The sequence below is a fragment of the Poecilia formosa genome, unplaced genomic scaffold (assembly GCF_000485575.1).
Source record: "Poecilia formosa unplaced genomic scaffold, Poecilia_formosa-5.1.2 Scaffold186, whole genome shotgun sequence".
Classification (NCBI taxonomy): Eukaryota; Metazoa; Chordata; class Actinopteri; order Cyprinodontiformes; family Poeciliidae; genus Poecilia; species Poecilia formosa.
In genome coordinates, this window is record NW_006800125.1 from 913,265 (window position 1) to 938,012 (window position 24,748).

Genomic DNA, 24,748 nt, shown 5'->3' on the forward strand with positions numbered 1-24,748 from the left:
GGTATGAAATAGAAGAAGGACGAGGCAAAATCAAACGGGTGTAGGCGTACAATAGGGTGTATTTACACAGAGCCATTCTAGTCAAAGGCCTATAAATCTTTGCTCCTGAAATGGAAGAAACTAAAGTTATTTCTGCAGCTAAAAGTTAGAATGCAAGGAAAGGATTTTTTTTTAAGAAGATGGCGAGTTGGAGAAGTTTTACCTGCCCACATCCAGGGGCTGTGCAGACAAAGGGTCGATCATCCCCCATCTCAAACAACGTTCTGCAAGGGACAGCAAGAAACAGCAAGAAACAATATGGCTTTTTAGGACCACTCAGAGTAAACCATTACCCCAAGTCCTTTTCTTTTCATCTATGCAGTCTTTTGCTTACTTTAGGGTAAGAAAGGTCTGGATATTTTAATGAGGAACGGTTAAGAAAATAGAGCTACTTTCAAACTTTCAGGATTTAAATTGATGATAGCTTACGTTTTAAGAGGCATGTTGACTATTTTAAAAGAAAAATCTGAATTTCTAGTAGCTCCGAATGCATTTGAAAAATGGGCAAAAACTCTTGCGTACAGCCCAACAAGGTGAAAATGTCTCCAGACGGGCAGCACTGATAAGGTGAAGCAAATAACACCTCATGTTTCTTCACTGTGGAAATTGCTAGTGGGTGGGGTATACGCAGCAGTAAGTGAACATATCGTTTTTGAACTGAATGTGTTAGAAGCAGAAAAGATTGTCAAGCATAAGGATTTGAGTAAGTTTAAAAAGGGCCAAATTGTAATGACTTGTCAGTGTCAGAGGATCTGGTGATCGTCGATGAAGGCAGGGAGCGAACTTGGGCTTGTTCAGTGGTCTAATCCACCAGAGGAGCTACTGTAGCTTAACTGATAGGAAAAGGTGTCTAATATGCAGGGAATCCCAGTTTACTTCAAATGCAGTAGGTTTGAATAGGTGCAGAGTGGTCAGAGTGCACATGGTGACCCCCGACAGCTGAAAGAACTAACAATGGCCTACTGTGGGTCTAAACCAGACTTTGAAGCAATGGAAGAAGGAGGTTTCAACTGGGTTCATTTGCATCACTTAAGCAGGTAACACATGGGTAAGCACTAAAAAGCAATACAAACTTTAAATATTCTGGGCCACCATCCATGTGGATGTTACTTTAACGCGTACAACCTACCAGGGTATTGCTGAAGCCCATATTTACACTGTCACTGAAAATAACATTTTATGATGGCCGTTTCCTCTTTCAGCAGAATAATTCACCCTGTCACAAAGCACAAGTGGATTCTGGGGTGGTTTGAGGTGTAGTCTAGGCCTCCAATTCCCCAGATCTTAATCCAATTGACCATCTCTGGACGTTCTAGTCTGATCCACTGTGACTCTGCAGCAAAGACTCTAGTGCCAAATATCCATAGCACACATTCAGGGGTCTAGTAGAGTCCAATGCTTTGAAGGATCAAGGCTGTTTAACACTGTAATAATGTTATACCTGGTTAATACATGAGTTAATGTGATTCACTCTGTTAGTAGTAAATTTGAACTGTGCTCCTATTGTCTAGATCAATAGGTCAAATCTGGTTAAATTAAGGAAACGAACCTTGCACCTGTTGAGAAGGAAAACTTGTGATATCACGGGAAATCCCCTGAGCTCACCTGTGACAGAAATCGCTTGAACCCGTCACCTTAACAACTGGTTAGAAAGGAGGGACAGATAGGCCGAGCACTATCGGCCTGTTTGAAGGGTTTTGCTCTGGACTCTGGAGGATGATCTGGGACAAAACGTTCAACGATGAGGCAGCACAGCCAATGCAAGCTACCACGCAACCATTTCTGTATTGCCATCGAACCGGTCAGCCCCGATTTTACTGTATTTCTTCGGGTATCGGACAGCAGACAGATTGAGCTATACAAAGCATAATGTTTGCTTGCTTTGACTTTCTCAGAGATGTTCCGCAATGTGTCCTGTCCTCACCACATTTTTTTATTCAAACTAAACGCGACATTAGAGCGAACATGTAAATTAGCGTCCTAGAACCAGAGATAATTCAAGCCAAATACTTGTAAAAACATACATATTTTCACACTCACACATAAGCTAGCTGTGTTCAAGCTAACTGCTAGGCGAAGCTCCATTAGCTAACTTGGAGAATTTACACTACACGTTAGCAAGCTAATGCTAACGATAGCAGTGGTTATAAACTCTCCTGTCTGAGTAAGAATATAAAATGCTTCATAAACACCAACAGTGAGCTCCGCTTAATGCGAGATGTAATGTTACATGATGTGAAATCCGTCCAAACTCACCGGACGTTTAAAGTGCCTCTTCACTCCCCCTCCCTGCTCCGGACAGCGCTGCTGCTGCCTGTCCGTTGTTGACACTCTGACACTTGCATTAGCCAAATCTCGCGACAGCTCGAGCTCGATGTTACGTAACAGGGTTGCTCGGTCGAGAACGTGTAATTTCTATGCATAAATCTAAAACAGTGTTTTTAAATCTTCAGACTGTGCAGTTTTGTAAATTATTATTGGATGAACCGCTTATGAATGCCGTGTCAATGTTGAGCACCAACAAAATCTAAATGTCTGTGGTGAAGACAAACGTGACTTCAGCGGTTACATAATTTCTTAAAGTTATTTCCGGAAGTTTATTTGGCAGAATATTATGGTATGTTTCTCGAGATTTGTAAAAAGCGAAGACTTCCAAGATTTTAATACAACCCCATTCAATATACATACACACAACAAATCATAAAATCTTACCGGAAGTATTTCATTTTTACACAATATTTTATTGAGAAACCAGTGTATAATTGATAAACGAATCCCTCCCCCCTTTGTTTTTAGACAAGAAGACTTTAATGTTTGAAGTACAATTAACAAATTTGACAGAATTGACATAATGAACAAGTTTAAATTTTGAGTTTGATAACTGACCTGAATGTCTCAAATGAAGAAAGACATGAGCTGGAATGAAAACAAGAGCCCCTGATAAATACATTATTTAATATTATTTGAGAATGAACCAGGAAATCTTGCTATTTGTGAAGTGTTCTTTCTGCTGAAACAGAACTAGCAAAGGCACAAGGTTTGAGAAAACATGCTTTCACAATTAAAAATTAAATTTTTTACATCTTGGCCCTTTTGTCCTCCTTTTAAACAATTCGATCAGAACAAAATAGCACAAAAACAGCATTCAACCTTCCACCCCACATCTTTTTAAGCATTACAAAACTCAAGTTCATTTGACATACATTTCATTGACCACCTCCACAGGTATGTTCAATGTTGAGACGAGTCAACTCATTTACTGTAAATAGTGAACACAATTAAAATATTGAATCAAGCAATAAAAAAACTGCTTAGACATAACAGATTCAACAGCAATGACAACCCTGAACACAAATCTCTACTATATCATGAAAGACTAAAAAACAGGTAGGGTTTTAAAAAAACAAAAAAAGAAACACAAACCAGTAGTTGCAGACCCCATAGCATTCACAGCCTTTTCATCTCATCATACAAATGCAAACTATTAACAGTTCAGACACCAAATGGTAAAAAAAGAAAAAGCTAGTTTAAAAGTTAAGTAGAGGAAAAAAGGGGTTGAAAAACCTACTTATCCTTAAGGTCCCTTTGATAAACACAAAAGTGCAAAAACAACAATTATGAACCCTTGATTTTATATATATATATATATATATATATATAAAGCTGTTCTAAAAACATGTATTTACCAAACTATTCATTTTTTATACCATTACTATATATGTATGCAACAACCCCAGGTAAAGCTCAACCCAAAGTTAGAGAATCTGATACAATACATGAGTTTTTCCTCTACAAGTACTGAGTAATCATATCACAGCTTTTGCTTTTGTTTTGGCAAACAACTCATGGTCATCCTCCAAGTACAAAATCAACTTCTAAACATATAGATCTTTGTTTTCAGAAACATAAACATTCATGAACTAAGGAAATGGAGGAAAACGGCTACCTGATAAACATTTTTCTTAAATAAGATTGAAATTAGAAACCAAAGAATACATTTGGAGGAGGGGGGGGGGAATGAATTGTAACATTTATAGATCAACCAAGGAGAGAAAACAGTAAAGGTTTTACAAAATGTTTTTTTTGCTACATTTTTGGCCAAGGTTGCTTACCACTAACCATTTAAATTTAAAAATGAAATGTCAAAATAGTAAAGTATTGTCAAAGAATATAAATGATACAAACAAAAGTACATTCAACAATATTACCTAGTCAGAAATGAAAGTGGATAATTTGCCTCTACTAACAAGTGGTAAAGTTTCATATTTTTCTTTATATTCTGACACTTTGTCTGGCTTTTGTACAAAATGCAAGTGAAAAATAAATGCTTCATAATTATTCAAGCACTAAATCAGCTCTAGCAGAGACCCTTTTCCAAATGTTAACACTGAACTAATATTTACAGCACCAAAGAAAAAATGATAAAAAATCCCCCAAAACTTAAACGAAGTAATTTTCCAAATTCAACACCAGCACAACTTAAAATCATAATGTCAACATTATTGTTACCCTCAAGTTTTAATTGGTAACAACTTCACTATGCATCTGCTCAGGACTCGGCCAGTACCATAACATAATCAGATGTTCTACATTTACAAAACACTTAAAAGATCAACAGAAAAATAAGATGGGCCTTCTTTTCCAATATTTACCAACTATATTATTGTGATAAAATGCAGCTTAAAAAGCAAAAATACAAAACTAAAAGAAGACCCAACACATTTCCTCATGTACACTCCATCTATGGAGGCTTCCATAACCTTTGGTTATTATGTTAAAAAGTTGTAATCCATGATATTCAGGATCACTGATGGTGAAATGAAACCAAAGTCAAACTTTAAAGTTTTCTGACATTAAGGTTTTTCAAGATCAGTGCTCTGTTTCGTTTCATTATTCTATTTAATGCCTTTTATAGTCCTTAAGACAATGTTTCCACAGAGGAAATTCTGAACTTTTGTCTCAAAATTAATGTATTAATGTGCCAGACTGCAAAAAAAAAAAGTTTCCTGCAATAAGATGCACAACTTGCCAGATCAGACGACAAACACAGTAAAGTATGACAAAGGATTTCTGCTGACAATACGTTGCTCATCTACATATAAGTGAAGTACTGCTGTATTAAATATCAAAGTTAAAAATAATTCTACAATTAACCTTTAAAGGGTTTAATATAGCACCCAGCCTTGAATTCTGTTGAAATACACATCTTCCTTTAAGGAATATTGACTTAAAGTCTCTGAATAATTTTAGACCTCATGATTCTTTGACAAAATCTGTCAAAAGAAATATATTCATCTGTATTTACACATTTACACATTTTAAATAAGGTCCGTAAGGTTCAAGCTTCAGTTATTCTGCTGAAGCGGGGGTATGTTCTGTTCTTTGCCGCTGCGTTTGGGACCCCGCTGAGGGGAAAACCGCTTTCCAGCGTTCAGGCCTCTCTGATGCTCCCGGATCTTCATCCCTGAACCTTTCGCTCTGCCGTGACCAGCTGCACCTCTGAATGGACGTGAAGGCTGCCGAGGAGGTTTATCTCCAACTCTCTCGGGACTCTTTTTAGAGTTCAGCTGAGAGTCCTTGACGGTGTTGACCTTGAGCTCCTTCAGAGGGTGGTCGGGTGAAGTGGCAGGAAGGGACGGCGTCTCTGCTAGCGGTGGGTCTCTGGCTGGCCTCTGGCACACCTCTGCATAGCTAAGCTTTCTTGGCTCCTGCTTAGAACATTGAGAAATTAAAAGTATTTATTTAAAAAAAGCTAAAAACAAACTCAAATCAAGCAAATAAAACTCAACTGAAACAGATGTGAGAGAATATGACTGGCACATTTGGAGATCAGGCCTACCAGCTCTTGCTCTGATGTTGAAGATTGTTCAGCAGAAACATTTTTGCTTCTCGTGCTGGAATCGTGTTCTGGAGTGGTTTTAGAGTCACGTTCAGTGGATGGAGGCAGGTTTCTCTGTGCAGCAGCTGGTTCGGTTTTATCTCCTTTTGTTACTGTTGGACAAGCACTAAAGATGCAATAAAAAAGTGGATGAGTTGTTATTTTAAATAGGCTATAAACATGTTAATTATTCTTTTTAAACCACATAATTACCTTGGTGCTGGAGTAGTTGCTGGTTGTGCCTCAACAACAGTGGGTTTAGCAGGCAGGGAGGTAGATTCCTGTTTGCTTGCAGTTCTTTCAGAGTCTTTTGAGTTTTGGCTCAAGCTGTTCTCCTGGTTTCCTGCCTGAAATACATTTTAATTAATAGATTAATAAAACAAAGTACAATAATGCAATGAAATCCAGCGATCCTTCTTCAACGTGTAAATGTTATGAAGAGGGATAGTCACCTTGCTTGTGAGCCTCAGGCCACGAACAACATCAGAGAGGCGCACCTCTGTCACGGTTTCCCCCTGAACAGGAACCACAGATCCTGGCAAAGGAGGAAAACTTGAAGCTGCCAGATCAAAGTTAGGAGGGACTGCCTTGACCTCCATCAAAGGGACAGGTTTCTGTTTCATTTATGGGAAAGTGAAAAAAACAAAAAACCATCCATGAACAAAGATTTCAGTAAGTTCAATGCATTGAGATAATTTTCAACATAGAAACTTTGGAGAAAAACAGAAGAAGAAATGTTCACCATAGAATGTTCATCTTCTCTTTTCCTCCTCATGCCTCTGTGGCCATTTCTCCTATTTTAAAATTTAGATTAGAAGTGAAAAAAAAAAAACAGAAAAAAACAATACATCAACATAATGTGCAACAACTTGTTTTTTTAAGTAAAACCAATAGTGAAAGTCACTCCTATATATCTTTTTTTCCTTTCTTTTTAAAGTTAAAGGTAAAAAAAAAAACAATTAAGTCGTGGACAATATATCAAAACAACTGCACTGAACAATGTCACATTTTTGTTGGAAAGGCTGACATTTACACGTTTGTTCGAATATTAAAGAGCTCAGCTAACCTGTCTCGCACAGAGCGGCTTTGATCTCCATTGGATATGGAGGACAGTGAAGAAGAGTCTTTAAAGTGGAAGGAAGAGGCTGGCTGTGGTTTAATGCCGGACAGAGTCCTTAGTGCCTGGATGTCCTGTGGACTCACAGGGCCAGAGATGCCATCCACCATGGTTCCTAGAGCCAAGTTAGAAGAAACAGCATCGCCTGGTCGAGGGTGACCTTTTATGTGGTTTCTAGGGTACAGAAAACAATGTTTTGTTTGTAAAAGTAAAAAGAAAAATGCTACAAATATGATTCAAAAAGGTCAAGGAAAAATATTAAGCAAATGTATATTAAAGTATACAGGTATGTTGCAAAGCACTTATGAGCAAAATAATAAAGGGATATAATTTTAAAGGAATCTACACACATGACTGCCTTCTTAGAGAATAATCACATTCAACACGACCATAATAACCAAACTGTTTGGAGATAAACACTAAATAGCAATGGAAAAGGAAAAATGGTCTAACATATTTTATTTATTTTTTTTACAAAATTGACTTCAAAGCCTATCTTTTTCTAACACAATGTTTGTTAAATTACCTTCCAAGGCTTTATTGTTTGCTCTAGGCATTAAGAAGATTGCACACAGCTATTTAAAGATTGATACAGATCTGTTTGTTGCTTAAACCTGCCATCATCCAGCTCAAACATAAAGTGATGAAGCTTGAAGCTTAAAGAACAAACAAGCTGTCAAAATAATTAATGTCTCTATTTGATGACAAAAGTTATTCAAGACCAAACATGAGCGATCTCTATCATAATTTGCAGGTACCTGTTCCTGCCAGCAGGACGGTGGCCGCTGCTGGAGTTTGGTTTGTAGTTCCCTGGATTGCTGTAACCATTCATGAATCCTGCACTGGGGAAGGGAGCCTGCAACAACGACATCAAAAATAAAATAAATAAAAAACTCCTCTACATAAAGCACATAAAGAAAACAATCACATTAACTGGTTCAGAGATTGTTTGACTTTAAATAAGAATTAGATAATAGTTCTCACCAGTGGTGTTTCAAAGTGTGGCACGATGGAAGGGTTCCAGGTGGGAGACACCACAGGATAAATGGGAAACTCCTGCTGAGGGTTGTACACCTGCTGCATGTACACCGGAGATACATACTGGGCCTGAGGCTGGGCAAGCTGCTGATACACTCCTGAGTCCATGCCGTGGAAGCCATTTTTTCCAAAGAATGTATTTATGGCTTTAATGCGAGCCTACAGAGAAGACAACTGGTTAAGCTTTCCAATACACAAGAACAACATTTGATAATTATTTGTGACAATTAGTGCTGTTGCTTTATTGTTGTTATTCCCCTCAGATCTCATAATCTCACGGTCATGAGGCCATAAAACACTGCACTAACAAGGGGGAGAGAAGGAGGAGAAGGGTAAGGGGACAAAGAGAAGAGGATGAGAGAGGATGGGAGAAAAGCAAAGATTAAGATTTATGTAGAGAAAATGAAAGGTCCTCCTGGATAGACAGTGAATATGGGTCCTTCCAAGCGCGATACTGATCATCACAGGGGCAAACAGAGGCCTTGAAGGAGGATTCATATACCTTGGACTTTTCCATATTATAACCAAAGATTATATGTATTTTTTATGCAAGTGACAGGACATAATTCTTTTTTTCCTCCAAAAAACAAAATCCTTAAAACTGTGGCATCCCTGTTTTATTCAGCTCCATCAATTCAATGCCTTGTAGCTCCACCTGTGGCTGCTGTTACTGCAGGTCCCTTTTAGTGTGCAGGACAAAAATCTATTTTGGTCTAATCTAAACCGAACATGTTCTCCCTCATGTTTGCCTCGTCTCCACATGTCTCGTGGAAAGCTGCATACAAAAACTCTTCTAGCTTTCTTATTGCTACCTTTCTATAAAAAGGTTGACATTTTGGAAAGCACAGGTAATAATTATCCTGTCAACAGCTACTACAAGATGAGCTGTGCATCTCAGCAGCTTCAGAGTTGCCACTGACCTGTTGGCTGCTTCTCCCACTAATGCTCTCCTTACCCAACTTGCCACCCAATTGTGCAATACTTTTTCTATTTTTAGATTGAACAGCATTCTGTCAGATTCTGTCACAGTTTGGAATATTGTTTTATAATTTAACCTTGATTTATATATCTCCATAACTGTATCCCAGACTTCTTTTTTGCTGTGTTCCTTGGTTTTCATGATGATCCAAGGCCCTTTCAAAACAGCTGGATTTACGCCCACATTTAAATAGACACAGATGAACTCAATTTACGAAATAGGTTGCTTATTGTGTAGGCATATCTTATGTAATCCCGATAAAATATACTGAAGAGTGTGGTTGTATTGTGACATCTATGAAACGTTTTAAAACAAGCAGCTTTCCAAGGCATTGTAGAGTATGCACACCTCATGAACTTTATAGATTTAATCTGATTCATTGTGGATGGGAGGGAGTAAGCAAGGGAGGAAACAAAATTCTATAAAATGCTCAAGATTCACATTATGATGTTAAAACTATAAATCTGGAAAGTTTTATCAACTTTTCTTTTTCACTTTTGACCAATACTGGCAAAAATGCAGCTCACTTTATCTGGTTTCTATCCAAATACATCCCAAGGTAAACCTGAGGCTAAATCACACAAGCCTTGCCCTGAGGACATTCATGTGACAGCCCATCTAATGCTGAACAGGATTAACCATCCAGAGCTACATATACAATTTTTTTCACGACATCTAAAAAAGAAAGTTGGGTTTTAAACTTGGCAATGTAAATTATTTCATGCCATTTACCATAATGGGTTTCCCCTGGAACATTTTCACTTCCTCTCGTAGGTATTTGTATGCCTGATCAAGAAAAAAAGAGAGAGAAAAAAGAGGGAACATATTTTTACTAAACAGCAAATTCAGTTTTCTTTTCTTATTGGTTCAGTGACTTATGTCTCCTAAACCAATCTTGTAACGTTGCAAGATTTTCAAAATTTAAGTCATTAGTAAGTATTAACATGTTTACTAATAGTTTTCTACAAGCTCCTAGTGTTTTTAATAGTAACCAGTTAGAATGCTGAAAAACAGATGAAGCATTTATTCCAGAAGAAAAACAGAAATAGGACAAATATCAAACCTAAGAAATTAGGTAAATGATTATTAATGGGAACGCGTCGCATACCTGCAGGGCATCCATGTCTGACTGAAATGTTATATACCAGTTGCTATTGTGAGCAAACTCAACACCCAACACCTTTGGACAATTTTCACTCTTGAATAGATCCTCTACTTCCTAAGAAAAGAAAAAAAACAAAAAAATTAATTTATTTTCTATCCCAAACAGAGAACACTACTTAACCCACAGAACAATGGGTAACTTTAAGACACAACAAAGACTAAACAAACCCAGATTTGCCATTTTCCATATTTATAGCTTGCAAATACTTTTTAAACAAGTTGTAAGCAAGTAAAATCTTATGGCAACATTTTGCAAGTTTAACAGTTTATTTGCACAATCCAGAAAACTGCTTAGTATGCAGTATTATGTAATCTTTACCTCAACTGGTGTAGTCTCTGGCACTTCTCTTAAAATAATGATGCAGCGGCTGTGGTTAGGTCGAACTTTTTCACCAGCTTCATCAACTTGCACTAAAGGAGATGCTGTAAAGAAAAACACATTCTAACATGAACTTTATATTAATAAGAACATGCTAGATTGAACAACATCTAAATAAAAGTTTCACATTAGTGAAACTATGTAAACTGATCTCCCTGTGTTGCCAACACAGATTTTCTTTACCTTTTTTTGCCGCTTTTTTTGTGACAAAGTCTGTTACTTTCTGGGACTTTCCACAGAAGTGGAAATAACAAAATATGTTTATTAAAGCAAAAACAACATTTGCTATTTGACATATCAAATCTGTTAGGAATAAATATACTAAAGTTTGTTCAGCTACAAAACATTAACACATTTTCTACTAATTTTTAAAATTATTTATAGACAACACTGCTGTAGTGGAGTTGGGTAACCCAACAACGGATCCTGTTGTCCGTTAACAGACTTTGCCTAACTGAAGCCACAGTAATTATGCCATGTATTGTGACATAACCAATTTGTGTAATTTAAGTCAAGATTCGCAGCTTCTTTATAGGATGCACAACTTCTCTTTCTCAGTTTAAAGATTTCATCTTGAATAAACTGATATTAAAGCCAACTGTTAAACACCAATCCCCTGGTTCCTTTAATCTGGTTACAAACCAGTCAGGTTTCTTGCCAAACTACTGTCACATGAGTCCACACCACTTTCATTCAATGACGCATGACCAGAGTGGTACTGATAATGAAAGCCAAAGGAAAACGTTTTATCTTTAAGTGGAGAGAAAACGCCTGTCGGCTAAAGGTTAGCATAAAATACTGGCCATCTCTAACAGCGATCAAAGTTTACCATACTCATTAATAGCCTATGTCATCAATATGCAGGACAAGAAAGAAAAAAAAGATAAAGCAACAGCCTGGAAATCACATCAAGTTGAACATAATGTTTTCTGCAACTTAAGTCTACATCTTCGCTAGAACTACAAAATATATCAAATCACAGTGACATTGCAATATCCAGTTTTAGGTAGGTTGGTATATTCCAGAGGTCAATTATGCAATCTCAAACTTCCAAACAACCCGTCTTGTTTTATGAATATACACAAAATATGCCTACACGTTCCTGTGCCATGCACCGGCTCATATGCCATTTAAATACCATGCAGAGTACAGATACTTAGTGAAGTAATAAAAGTAAAAGTTTGTTGACATCATTCTACTTCCTTCCTCAATTTCTGCATGAATTTGGCTGTTAGATGGTTGAAGATTTTCAGCTTGTGCTGCTCTTAGTGAGATTTTCCACTTGGTTAACACCAATAAACCTTTACATTTTTAAATTAACAATATCTTAACTAGCAAGAGTTTATATTTATTACATGGAGAAGAGTAGCACTGGTACCTCTCAATACTTCTAGGATTAGATCCATGTCAGTGGTGAGCGCTTTGATGTCCTCCATGCAGGCAACAGTCCAGATAGGAATAAACTGATCACTGTCCATCTGGGATATCAGGTACAGATCCTTAGAGAGGTTCTCCCTGAAAGAATAGAACATTTACATTGTGTTTGTATCATACAGACTAATGTTTCTATCAGAAGTGGATAATAACTGTTATTTGAAAATAATAATAATAATAATAATAATAAAATATATATATATATACTTTTAAGAGTAGTTTTGCTCAACCTTACTGAATACTTAAGCAATACTGTCATGAAGTATTGCTACTCTTGAGTACAATTCTTGGGTGCTCTACCATATTATTAACAACAAAACAATGCTAAAATGTAGAAATGGTAAATGTTTCACCAAGGAATGGTTGAATTGAACAATAGTAAGACATACAACAATTACTTCTTTTATGACTAAATCCTTTGATGAATATACTTTACAACACACTAAATAGGGTTAGTTTCCCTGTTGTTTAAACTATTTACACATGCATGCAAAAGCCTATAGTGATGCAACAAGCAGGATTTACCTAGAAAAGCAGAACTCCAGTCTTTTCTTTAATGACTCTCGTAAGCTCTCTTCAGTCACTACTTCTTCCTTAGACAGTTCAGTGTCTATGGCAGAGTCGCCCTGTGCATCAAAGACCAAATATCCCAGGTCTGTATGCTCCACATCCTCAGTTGTGGAGTACTCATCAGGGCTACTCAGGAAGTCAACAGCGTATCCTTTACTCTCCAAAGAAAGAACGTCTGAGAAACCTACGACAGGAAGGAAAACGGCAGAAAGATTGGGAAATGACTGCTATGTTTTCAGACCAAAATAATCCACCAAAGGAGTCACAATTTGAATTCACCGCAGACACCTAAGGCCAAGAGTTAACATTTCTTAATAAGCTGTTTACTCATAATTATCAGCAAATATTGTGTCTTCACCTGATAAAGCCATTTCTCAGTCTCATACTCTCTAAAGAGACAAATAAGTGGCTCACGCTGCCTTATCAGAGAAAATTATACCAAACAAGACCCATACCATCAGTCATCTCAGGGGGGGAAGAGTTGGTGTGGAGCCAAGAAGAATCCTCCGATACTTCTGGGATGTCATTTTGTTGGGCTGGGATCTCTTGCCACACTTTGGCATTGGGGTTAAGACTTGTTCCCTTGGTGGTAACCTGCATAATAGATATCAAAGTAGCATGGAAAAAAATTATTTAGTCGGAGTTTTCAAATGTTTTTTGTGCAGATTATACATTTTTGCCATTCTACTCTTCATAGACCAATACTGGTAAAATAAACTGATACTAGCTGTTTAGTTACATTATTTGCTCCAACAGAGTTTATAGTTGGCTGGTAAACTGCCAGTTTTTCCCGACTGGACACACAATAGCTGAAAAAGGTTTTACTTAAAGTAAGGGAGAATATAGTAGCTTCATTCAGACAGCTGACTGGCAGTATGCAGCAACAGATGGGGAAAGGGTACAACTGAACTACTATACAAACCGAGAAAAATTACTCCACCTTCTTTGGCATCTCAATAAAAACTTTAAACCACAGAAACAGCTTGACAGAAAAACATGATGTATTATTTATTTGTTTTTTGTTTAAAGTTTGTGGGACTGCAGGTCTGAACTCAGTAGCTAGACAGGAAGATGGGCAGAAAAAGAAGGACACATGCAGTAAACAGCCCAGGGTCAGATGTATTGACTGTACCCCCCACATAAATATGGCACGTGTTGCTCTCGTTGTATGCAGTCACAGATGTATTTACCCCCAAAATTGATGAAGCTTTCAACTTTCCCCCCCCATTAAAACAATATTACAAAATACAGTAATCCATTTAACTCCATATTTGCCTATCACTCCAATAATCTCAGATTTGCACAAATTATTAGGAAGAGAGATTTTTCAACTTGCTTAAAATTAAAGCAAAATCAAAGAAGTCAAACAACTTTGGATGGATAATAGCACTATACTTAAATATAAAAGTTAAGGACAAATGATTAGATTGTGAATGCATTTTGTTTGTAAAGAAAACTTTTCTCTCTGTTACACCTCCTTGAACTTATTTAAAATACGCTGTTGGGAGTTGAGCAACCTTGGATTATAAAATCCTGCTGTTTCATCACACATTCGCTAAATATACCACATCCAATCCAGTGAATGAAGTAACTGGACCCGCAAATCCAGCTTTACACACAGACACACAACCCTGAGCTTTTATTGGTCAGCTTCACTCTTCCCCGCCCCTCTGTGGTCACATGGATCAATACTCCGAGTTGATCCGCCTCTGAATTTCAAGCTTGCCTTTCACAACGCTGTGCAACCTGTCACCCAATCCCCCCCAAAAAAGCCAAACACAAACATGAAGATGGATTGGTTACGAACATATTTTGAAATCTTACAAGTGAAATAAAATTGTATGCTAGCTCGGGTTTCAAATCTGAAGGTTTACTTCTTTTTTTTTAACATATGAGGTCTTTGAGTTTCGGGAGGAGCACGTGGCGCCGTCGTGCTCCTGTTACTTTTAAAACATAACCATACGCTGAACGCCAATTTCTCTGCTCATTCTAGACACACATGTTGTTGCTAATCGATAATTAACGTGTACAACCACAAAAACGGCTTTTCAGATTACGTCCTCGTCGACCTTCGGCATACATGCAGCTACAACTGGGAGCAGCAGCTAACGTTTAACCCAAAATCACGTGCAGAAGTTACTACACGTGCAAAGGCGAGAAATTGCTCAATAAAACTTTCTTTCACACTAAAATATGGAAACTAGTTGGGTAAACACTAGAACGTTTTTTTAAAACCACTGTATTTGGTTTGTAGTAGTTCCTTGGTGTTACCATATGTTAACTTTGTGACATCAGCGTCACCGGCGTTAAGCTAACTAGCTTATGTTTACTACTAGCAGACCAGCTGGAACCGGCCTGACTTTACTTTGCTATTCTAAGCTAATTTGTTTGACAGGTTGATATAAACGTCGTCGAAAGGTAAAAAGTCGTTTTCTTGATTCGGACTCCCATTTTTTAAGAACGCCAATTATAAAAACAGTACAGCTGTGTGAACGACCTTCAGATAGCACGAACTGTGTAGACCAGAGAACAGGAAAAACTGAAACAGGTTGGCAATCATTAGCCGAGGTGAAAGCCTCCAGGCCGCGTACTTACCATGTTATCGTAATCTTCGTCTTCTACCCTGGTCAGCGCCGGTAGACTTCACTTATCTGACCCCGTTCCTATCCTGTAAATGATTTAAACTGCGAAATATCTGCTGCTTTTAAGTAGCAGAGTCCTCTTCTTTGTCGGTTGTAACTGCCGTCTCCAGCACACTCCTCGGGCGCGTGCTCCTGTTTCAACAGTTTGCCTCCCGCACCGTAACTTTAACCAGTGACTAGCTCGACAGCGCTCTTTCGATAAATTTGCGATAAAATACCCACTTGTACCAGTAGATAAGGTAATTCTGGCTCAATTGCTCATTTCTGACTGTCAGCGACGCCGCGGTTACTGCAGCATGTGACAGCTGCTTCTTCAGACTGCCTGCCTGCCTCGGTCCGACCCAACAACAGGCTGCACCCCGCCCGCTCCGACCTCCAGTACAACAACGCAACTGCTGTGACCTCCCCGGCGAGGCCGCTGCAGAAGAGGGTTGATGTAACCATGAGAAACACGTAACAACTAACTTCATCTTGTGAAAGTTTGCATTTTTAGCCGGTGATAAAGCAGCTGGCACATTTAAAAGTCGACCCCCGGTTTCTATTTAGTAAACTTAATGAATCGACAAAAATCTAAGTTTCACAGAAACTGTTTTTATCAAATGGGGAAAAATAGATAAAACAGATTTACAAGGCTACTGACCACTGTATCCATTTACTGTACAATATTTACACTGAATACTTGGTGAGTTTTTTTTAGCTTGGATGCTTTAATAAAGACCTTCAGCTCACCTGCATTGTTTCCTCTTGTCTCTCACATTATTCTTAGGAACAATTTATAAAGTCTCTTGTCTTAAATTCCCCTAATTAACGTTTGTGCACCTTTGTGAAACATATTTTTTCCATCCACCAAACTTTTTTAAGTGACCTTTTTTGACTAAGCCTTCTCATAAAGCATATCAATGACTGCAACAAGTACCATTTCTATGTTTGCTAATTTTTACACATTTCAAGTAGAAAAAATAACTAAGCTTGGACAAAGTTTGAACATTTTGGGCAACATCAAACCTAAAAATTTAAACCATGTTTAAAACATGGTGATATGTAAACTGATGAGTTGGTATTTTTGTTTGTATATTTACAATTATGTACTTCTGTTACTGAACCAGTTTTTGAAAAAAAAATATATATATATGCAGAGAAATGTGTTATTGCATTGTATTAATGAGCAAAGAACTCATCTCCAGAGTCCTGTTTTTACTTTGCAGGTCAATGGAAAACCTCAAAGGTAGTCAATATTTCATTTTTCTATTCAGTCATCCAACATATTAAGACATAAGGAAGTGAATGAGGGTATAAACTTATTGGAATGCAGTAAAGCTGTTTTTATTTGCCCCATAACAAATCGTTTTGGAGGATTAATGATGGTATTTTACTGAATAAAGCTGTTTTCTAGACCAAACTGGATGGCTAACATTTGATATAACATTATGCTTGCAACTTCAAAAATTGCACAGAAACCAAATGCATTTAACTGAGTGCTACATGCTATGTACTTTATGTACAATTTAGTTTTCCAGTTAAAAATCACAAACTTTCTAAACTTAGTTTGCTTCATTTTATGCTCTTGCTAAGGTGCATGTTTGTTCTTAATGATTTATGGGAGCCCAAATTAAAATTGAAGAACTACAACCTCCTGTTCCTCCACATAAGTACGAGACAAAGAAAGAACATTGTTATAAAGTTGTGAGACCTGGGATGAAGAACTTCATTTATTGCCTCCCAGGAAAAGGTCACTCTGCGCTGAAGACTCATCAGCCTTACAATTCTCATGGAAATTCAGCAGGTCCTTGGGAGACCCTAGTGATGTGATGCCATCATTAAAAAAACGTCATCAAAGGAGGTAATGCACCACACACTTTGTAGATGGAGAATGCAACAAAAAAGCAGCAGCTTACATGTAGTCCTGTTTCCTGTGTAACTGAAAAAACACCAAAAGTAGTAATGTACATGACATTCTGTGTGCGATGTCTGTGTTAGCGAGAGAAAAAACATTATTTGGCGTCAGCAGTTGGTAACTATGCTTATTTTTCTCTGTCCCTGTCCATCCCAAAAGTAGGTTTTGGTTTACTTTTGAGTTCCGAGGCTGTCTGTACATTTACCAGACTATCGGGGCTTTTATGAAAGTCCTACAGTCTATAAAGCTGCACTAAAAAGCTGCTTTTTGTTTGATGTCATTGCACTGTTTCAGTATGTTGATGACATCCTCATCTGTAGCAAATTCCCTGCTTGGTGCACAAAATACAAGTTTATTTATTGAAACATTTAGATGCTTTTGGCCACAAAGTTGGTCAAAATTGTAAGTTGTGCAGGAAAACGTTACATTTTTAGGACATGTCACTGCAGAGGGATGTTTCTTGTTCTCACAACATGTTTCTGCTGTTCAAAATATCCCCAAGCCCACCACTAAGAAATAATTTATGCCCTGTTTGGGCATGATATCATATTGCAGAAATTTAATTCCCAATTGCTCTGCCTTTAAAGCCCCTTTAGAAGCCCTCAATCACGTTATGTTAGGGGAATTTTAAAGCCAAGTTAAAGTTGGCCTTAAAGGTTAATCTACTTTTCCTTAAATTAAACATCTTTGCCATCAACAAAACTATACAGAATCCCAGCTAGAATTATTACACTGCAGTTTTGTCCTTCAAGTCTAACGATGAGTCACCAAAACTAGATAAACTAGTACACCTTTTCACAAAATGCAGGGTTTTGCAACATATGCCAAGTGGAATGGAGAAATTATCAAGAAAAGTCTCATGCCTTACCTACTAGGATGAAAATATTTATGATCGACAGATCTAGCGACAAATAATGAGACAAGATTTTTTTTTTAACCCAGACTTAACTAGCTTTAATGACTAAAGTTAACACCAAATTTTATTTAAATTTTTGCAAGTACACAGGGAGTCTCCCATGTACCCGCCAACCTACACTTCAAACATAATTTGTGCATTTTGCATCATCTTGTGAAGGCAAACTTAGAAAATCCTGAATAGCTCAAACAGTTGTTCCCATCAGGCCTTTGCGTTTCCAACCATCTGTGATGCCTGTTGGCTTTGTTGTAATTGCTGGATCTTCAAATTCATTACTTCAATGACCGCTGAAAAACAGAAAAAGTTATTTTTACCAATCTGCCATTATGCGGGATAAGTATTTGCCTCTATGTTAAATCAGATAACTAACTGAATAACTACTTTTTTGGTTCACTAGCTATGAAAATGCTCAGAGCTCTTGATTTATCCTCATATTACCTTGTTTCATAGCGTGTTTCTCTTGAAGAGCAGGCTGAATTTTCTCTATCTGCTTTGTGAGGAAGTCTATTTTACGCTTGAAGAATGTCTTTGACTCCTCCACATTCTAGAAAGACAAAATATGATCAAGTACCATTTATTCTGACATAGTTGACAGTAGTATACATTCAAAAACAAATATGTTACCTTTTCAACATAATATCCAGTTCCCACATCCACTAAGACATGTTCCACATCATTTAACGTTCCAGGAACGTACATCTGGGTAGAAACAGCTAAGGCACTCCAACAGTACACATCTTTCAATACACATTGACCAGCCATAATATGACCATTATTGGGTGAGGTCAACACACAAATCATGTCCACCTTGGCACATGTTAGTGGGTAGGATGTTGTAAATGGAAACCGAGCAATTTGTCCTCAAAGTTAGTAAGTTCACATAAATAAAGTAGGCAACTAAATAAAGTTAACAAATCTAATAAGGAACAAATGTTAAATTGTAAATGTAAAGTCTTTGATAGCGACAGTACTCCAGGATGCAGTGCAATAGAAGGATAATACACCTTGATATAAGCAAAACATTTTACAGAAATAATTTAAAGACCTTAGCAAGAGGTTGAGGTGTAGCTTTGCTCCCAGACCTCAATCCAATCTAGCATCAGTGGGCTGTGTTTGACAAACAAGACTGATTCATTTTTGTCCCCACCTCGCATCTTGCAGGCCTTAACATAATCTGATGCTAATATCTTAGTGCCAGATACTGCAGCACACCCACTGTGGCCCAACACACCATTAACCATGGAGTCATAATGTTATATCTGATAAGTGTTTATTGCACCATAAAGAAATATGTTTACCGTCACTTTTCATAGACATCTATAGATGCAATATTTAGCTTAGACGCATCAATGGGTGTAAAAGCCGTTTCCTTGAGTGATGCAGTTTTAATTAAGATTGAAAAAATAAATCCACGATGTTAACCGAGGCTTGAGTTTAGTATGAAACTATATAGACCTATAGATAAACGGCTAATAAGCTGCCAGTGGCAGCATGTCTTTGATTCCTATTAGTCTTATTGCAGTATTCTGATCGATTGATGGTGTAGAATGATGAAAAGGATACAGAACTGGTGAGAGGCACAAGCAACTCTTTTCCTGTTCAAGAAAACAAAGAAAGCATAGTTACCAGATAATTTCATCAATTATGAATCAAAAATAGCTGAAGAACGAAAACTGTAATCCTGGGAATTAGATTGGTAATGTTAACATATTTATTCAGACATGTTTTAAAATAACTGAATAAGAATAAAGTATAATCTATAAATACCATTTAGTTTAATTTTCCTACATTCTATTTAAGCAGAAATGTAGTTTACGTACCTTTATTGTTTGAGTTTAGGACAGTTAAGCTGTCTTTTGCTTCAACAAACTTGTTCTGGGCAATTTTCAGCTGACTTATGGAAGACGTCAAGAACTCAACCTCCTGAAATAAAACATCAGCAATTAAAAATGAGCACAATAAAGGGAAGCATTGATATTAACACGCTGCAGCTGTATAAGAATCGACAGCAGTAGCGTTGGAGCCATTTTCCTTTTAATTGGGGGAAATACTGTTATATAGTCACACATGGCAGATAAACTAGTATCTTAAATACTGTAAAAAGAAACAATACCTGGTCCAGTTGGCCTTTTAATCCTTCCAACTGAGGAAGGGAGAGGTCTGTGAGATTCACCGCCATATTGGAAGCGTGATGAGCAACGAGCTGCACTGGGTGCGCACCATTTGTCAGCCGGAGACCAGAGAGTTGCGCCGGGTTGGCGGAGTTTATTCACAATTTTAAATGGGGAATCAGATGCCCAACATGCTTCGTCCAGATAAACAGTGGGAATCAGAGATTTTCTTTTTTGGTGTAGCAAAAGGAAACATTACTTTAATGACGAATATGCACACGAAATATGCAGACCATCGCAAATCACATACTGTGCCGCAGTATTAAGCAACAAATAATGTCTAACTCTGTCATCCTTATTACGAACGTCCTTAATAACGTAATAAGCACAGATCCCTTGGTTTTCCCTCGTTAGCTAAATACATTGCCCTCGTTTTGAAGATGCAAACTCCTCCGCCACTTCGTCATCGCTTCTACCCAAGCCATGCACCGGCTGACTGTTAAGAAATATCCCATTAATTGTGCTTCCGACTGAGAAATGGAGCGAGATTGATCTAAAACACTGCCCCCCTGTGGTCAAAATGGCATCTATCAACGCTTTAGGCCAAATAAATTTAAAATCTCCAATCTGGAAAGAATTAATCTGTTACCCCGTTACTCTCATTTATGTTTTCCAAGAGGGGATTTAATAATTGTGTGCAGGAGTTGATTGAAGCTCATCCATTCTGAAAAGCATTTTCTTTACTATTCAATAAAAAAATACTAATACAAAATAAATTATCTTAAATAATAATTTTAAAAAACTCCATCACAAGGCATTTTAGTAAAAAACAAACAAACATAGTCTAAGTGATGTTTAAAAGATTGCATTTAATATCCATATAAGACAGAAACTTTACCAACAATCCTGCCTTTGTTTTAATGTTACATAAATGAAAGAAATTAGTTTGTTTTTAGTAACATTTAACAATAAAATGGTTATTTCCCTATAGCAATGTATCACAGCATGTTTTTCTAACATTACAATCAATATATTCCTGGGTTTTAACATACAGGTGAAACATTTTGAAGAAAACCCAACATACCGCACATCCGAGCCATTTCACCCAAAAAAACAGGGCACAAAAATAAAACCTTTAAAATATTACATTTTTAAACCAGCAACAACTCGAATGAAAACAATTAACTTAAGAAAACTAATAACAATTAAACTTCAGAGCAGAGCTACGCCTCATGTGAGTGTTGACACAGCAACACCTGGACACTCGTACGGCAGGTGAATTCATGACCTGTGGTCGGCAGCTCCTGTTGTGGGAATAGATGCCTTCCCTCCTGCAATAAAGAAAAACTATTTTTTTAAAGATAATTATATTTGACGGCTGCTAATCAGTATTCAAGTACATTTTCGGGTATGCATGTATAAAAATGTATTATCGGGACATGAGGTTTTTACCTGCAAAAACCCACAGACTGAGGGGACGACTGGACAAAAAGTGCGAACGTATAAATGAATGGCTGGATGTATAAACGGATGGTTAATGGAAAAAGATGATAAATGGAAAATGGACAAACCAAGGGACACATGGAGGAAAAAATGGACTAGTTGATGGAAAACTACTGTAGTAAGTGAAATAATAAAAACAGGAGATTCTCTTTTAAGAGAAATCTCAGCTTACCTTTGATGATTAAACATTTCTCCTCAACAACTGACTCAACCTTTTCCACCTGCTTTGAGACGAGGTCTATCTGCCGCTTTAAGAAGGCCTTGGCTTCCTTCATGCTCTACACAGGCAAAAAACATAACGAGCTTTACGTACTGAGAATACACCTTCACCTGGACTTAAACTTTATTTACAATGTTTTATTTTCACTGAATCGATTCAGTTCATCTGTGGATTTTTCACATTTTGCAGATCATTCAGTTTTTGAACTTTGTCAATTTATTAATCTCACTTTCTTATTAAACAGACACAACAGATCCCGACATTCAAACAAAGATGATAAAAACAAAAGAAAGAAAAAAAACCCCTACTAAACTACAGCACTGGCTTACAAGATGTGATAAAAACACAATATCTCATTTCTCATCAGACACAACTTGAACTTATTAGTTCTACACATAAGTTTTCAAAAGCAAGCACGCGTTACCTTTTCCACATGAAATCCGGCCCCGATGTTCACCAGGACGTGGTCCGCGTTTAAAGCTCCGGGAACATACATCTACATCAACAGTTCAGGTCACGGATCTGAAATCGCTGCTTTTGATTTATATGCCACCACAAAGAAATCACCCGGGATCATATTTAGTTGAGTGGTAAGTTCGTCTTGCAAAGTCCGCTGGTGTTTAAACTAATGTGTACACTCACTGATGATGAGGCGGTGGGCTTTGTAAGCAAATCCAATCATGCTGGTGTACTACAGCGACATCTCTAAAGATCATACTGTGAAAAAGTTGACTCTTTCTGCTTCATTCTTTTTTTTTTTCTAAATTGACCTTATTTTCTAAGACGCTGAACTTTTGGGTTTTCACAATATGTAAACCATAATTAGTAAAATATGCTCTTTATAGTATTAAAATCCAAAGGTAGAGGCCACTGACTTCACCATGAGATGTCAATAAACCAACACTAAAAGTAACAACGGCTGCTGGATGGACAGATTCAAACATTTATTTTGATGAAAACACCAAAGACTCAAAGGATACATAGCTAGTGAGGGGCACAAGGAATTCTCCTGTTTGTGATGGGATAGAAATGAAAGGATGACTACACACACACACACACTTTGATACTTCATCTCTGATAAACACTAGACATAAAATAATAATCCAACCATTCAAACCTCGTAGTATTGAATAAATAAGGATCAAGCTGGACTATGACAACAACAAAAAAAACTTTTTTCGATCTTCCACACACCATTTCTGTTTCTGTTCATGATCTCTACGCTCTCCAGTGAGTGAGCGTACCGGGTCTGGGAGTCTTTCAGCTGTCTGACTAAACACACCAGGAACTCGGCTTCCTGAAAGAAACATCAACAGGAATAAGAGGAGCAGGCGTCAGTGCAAAACAAACAGCAAACGAGAATGATTCCAAAACATTTAACATAAAAAGCACTTTGATGGTGGATTCATCTATTTACCCAAAATGAGCTCATTCTCATTGCCAGATGGAAAACAGTGAAATTTAATACTTGTTTTGGTACTAATTAGCTACCAAATATAAGCCAATAATATGTATTACCCCCATTTTAAGTGTTCAAACAGTAGAGGAACAGGTTCACAAATAAAGGGAGAGCAGTAAGAGATCTGACACTGGATTATTATAGTATAAATAATCAGAAGTGCTAACAGTAAAATGTCTGAACTCGCATAGTGCTTTTCCAGTCATACTGCTTCACATTAGAGCCATATTCACAAACATATTTATAAGTGCCTTGCCCAGGAGCAGATTGACATGCAACAGGAGGAAGGTGGACTTGAACCTGCAACCTTCCAATTACAAGATCAAAAAGGTCTCCCAAAATATATGTACGGGAAAGGTTTCCAACATTGTACACACACCACATCTATATTTGATATGAAACTTCAGGCTAAAAAAAAAACAAAAACTTTTTGTTTATTCTCAACTAGAAAAATATGCAAAAAGCCAAATTCGAGCAATTTCCCAGTATAAATGGTGTACATATATCAGCTTCTCCTCAACATCAAGCAAATCTATTACTAGTTTTAGTATAAACACTTTCTAAATGGTTAATAATTTACCAAGAGGATTGACAGATTAATAGAAAAACATTAGTTGTGACATGTTGCTATGGAGCAGAAATGCTAAGTGAAGGGGCTGGGATGCAAATAATATCAACGTGGACTTTATCAAAGGCCCATCATTCTTGCGCAGTATTTTCAATTATTTGATATGCAAGGACAAAAAAGCTGATATAAGGACTTTAAAATAAAAGCAGTTCGTTTATAAAAGCCATTAAGACTCAACACAGCTGTATGTTTTGGTAAACGAGTGTGGACATTTGGTATTTTTTTTAAATTTCAATTCAAAAATCCTTTCCAAAGGGAGATTAGATATTGTCGCTCATATCATTCAAGTATCTTCAAAAAGCGTGAATAGTGACGGCGTTGACGGGCTCTGCTAACCCACTTCATTTGCTTTTGCCGCTACTTTTTAACATAGGTAGAAGACGCTACAAATACGATGCAAATTTTAAGTTCAGAAAATACCAAAGCTAAAAATGTGAAGAACCAAAAGAAATCTCGAACATTCAAAAATGACTTTGAACGTTGGTTCAAAGTCATTTTGTTCCACTGGCCTTTAGCATTCCCCTGATAGTTGGGCGGTTAGACACATGAAGCTAATGGTAGCGTTAAACGATTCGTCCCGTTTCATTCCAGGTCAGTGTCCTCATATAGTAAAAACAAATAGATTAAAACCTGTTGTAGTTCATTAAAGCACTCCAGGCCAGGCTGAGAGAAGCTTGGGAGATTTACCGCCATGATGCAAAAGAGCCGAGAGAAGAACTTTCATGTTTCGAACTAAAATGATTTTAAACACTGCCCCCATGTGGACGAACCAGGATC

The 24,748-nt window shown here is 37.3% G+C and overlaps 4 protein-coding genes across 9 annotated transcripts in view; all 4 read right to left on the reverse strand.

Moving 5' to 3' along the window:
* atf7b (activating transcription factor 7b) overlaps positions 1-2,419 on the reverse strand; it is a 13,708-nt gene extending 11,289 nt beyond the window's left edge. Inside the window, exons 1-2 of one of the 4 annotated variants that reach the window (XM_016678668.1) lie at positions 2,296-2,419; positions 203-263 (exon numbers count right to left, since the gene is read on the reverse strand). In XM_016678668.1, coding sequence (XP_016534154.1) covers positions 203-250 — 48 coding nt within the window. In that variant the 5' untranslated portion in view covers positions 251-263; positions 2,296-2,419. The remainder of the gene's footprint in view (positions 1-202; positions 264-2,295) is intronic. The other 3 variants (XM_016678667.1, XM_007566085.2, XM_016678669.1) reach the window with 3 other exon arrangements.
* Positions 2,420-2,740: 321 nt separating this feature from the next.
* Positions 2,741-15,695, reverse strand: larp4ab (La ribonucleoprotein 4Ab). Of its 3 annotated transcripts, none has more exons than XM_007566090.2 (15): positions 15,194-15,695; positions 13,054-13,192; positions 12,554-12,782; positions 11,973-12,109; positions 10,535-10,638; positions 10,160-10,270; positions 9,784-9,837; positions 8,019-8,231; positions 7,793-7,890; positions 6,984-7,208; positions 6,660-6,711; positions 6,370-6,531; positions 6,131-6,264; positions 5,879-6,044; positions 2,741-5,750 (listed from the first exon to the last, which is right to left on the reverse strand). In XM_007566090.2, the coding sequence occupies exons 1-15, from the start codon at positions 15,194-15,196 to the stop codon at positions 5,385-5,387; spliced, it is 2,193 nt and encodes a 730-aa protein (XP_007566152.1). In that variant the 5' UTR covers positions 15,197-15,695; the 3' UTR covers positions 2,741-5,384. The 3 variants fall into 3 exon arrangements, with proteins under 3 accessions (XP_007566152.1, XP_007566153.2, XP_007566151.1); XM_007566091.2 differs by having other exon boundaries at positions 2,741-5,747; positions 15,194-15,694; XM_007566089.2 differs by lacking the exon at positions 15,194-15,695 and having other exon boundaries at positions 13,054-13,198.
* A 2,364-nt stretch (positions 15,696-18,059) lies between these two features.
* pfdn5 (prefoldin 5) lies at positions 18,060-20,306 on the reverse strand. The gene is made up of 6 exons (XM_007566092.2): positions 20,164-20,306; positions 19,871-19,973; positions 19,614-19,645; positions 18,675-18,749; positions 18,489-18,594; positions 18,060-18,337 (listed from the first exon to the last, which is right to left on the reverse strand). The coding sequence occupies exons 1-6, from the start codon at positions 20,227-20,229 to the stop codon at positions 18,252-18,254; spliced, it is 468 nt and encodes a 155-aa protein (XP_007566154.1). The 5' UTR covers positions 20,230-20,306; the 3' UTR covers positions 18,060-18,251.
* Positions 20,307-21,010: 704 nt separating this feature from the next.
* Positions 21,011-24,718, reverse strand: LOC103147646 (prefoldin subunit 5-like). Its single transcript, XM_007566093.2, has 6 exons — positions 24,602-24,718; positions 23,079-23,181; positions 22,865-22,893; positions 22,309-22,380; positions 21,837-21,942; positions 21,011-21,492 (listed from the first exon to the last, which is right to left on the reverse strand). The coding sequence occupies exons 1-6, from the start codon at positions 24,662-24,664 to the stop codon at positions 21,443-21,445; spliced, it is 423 nt and encodes a 140-aa protein (XP_007566155.1). The 5' UTR covers positions 24,665-24,718; the 3' UTR covers positions 21,011-21,442.
* Positions 24,719-24,748: the final 30 nt, after the last annotated feature.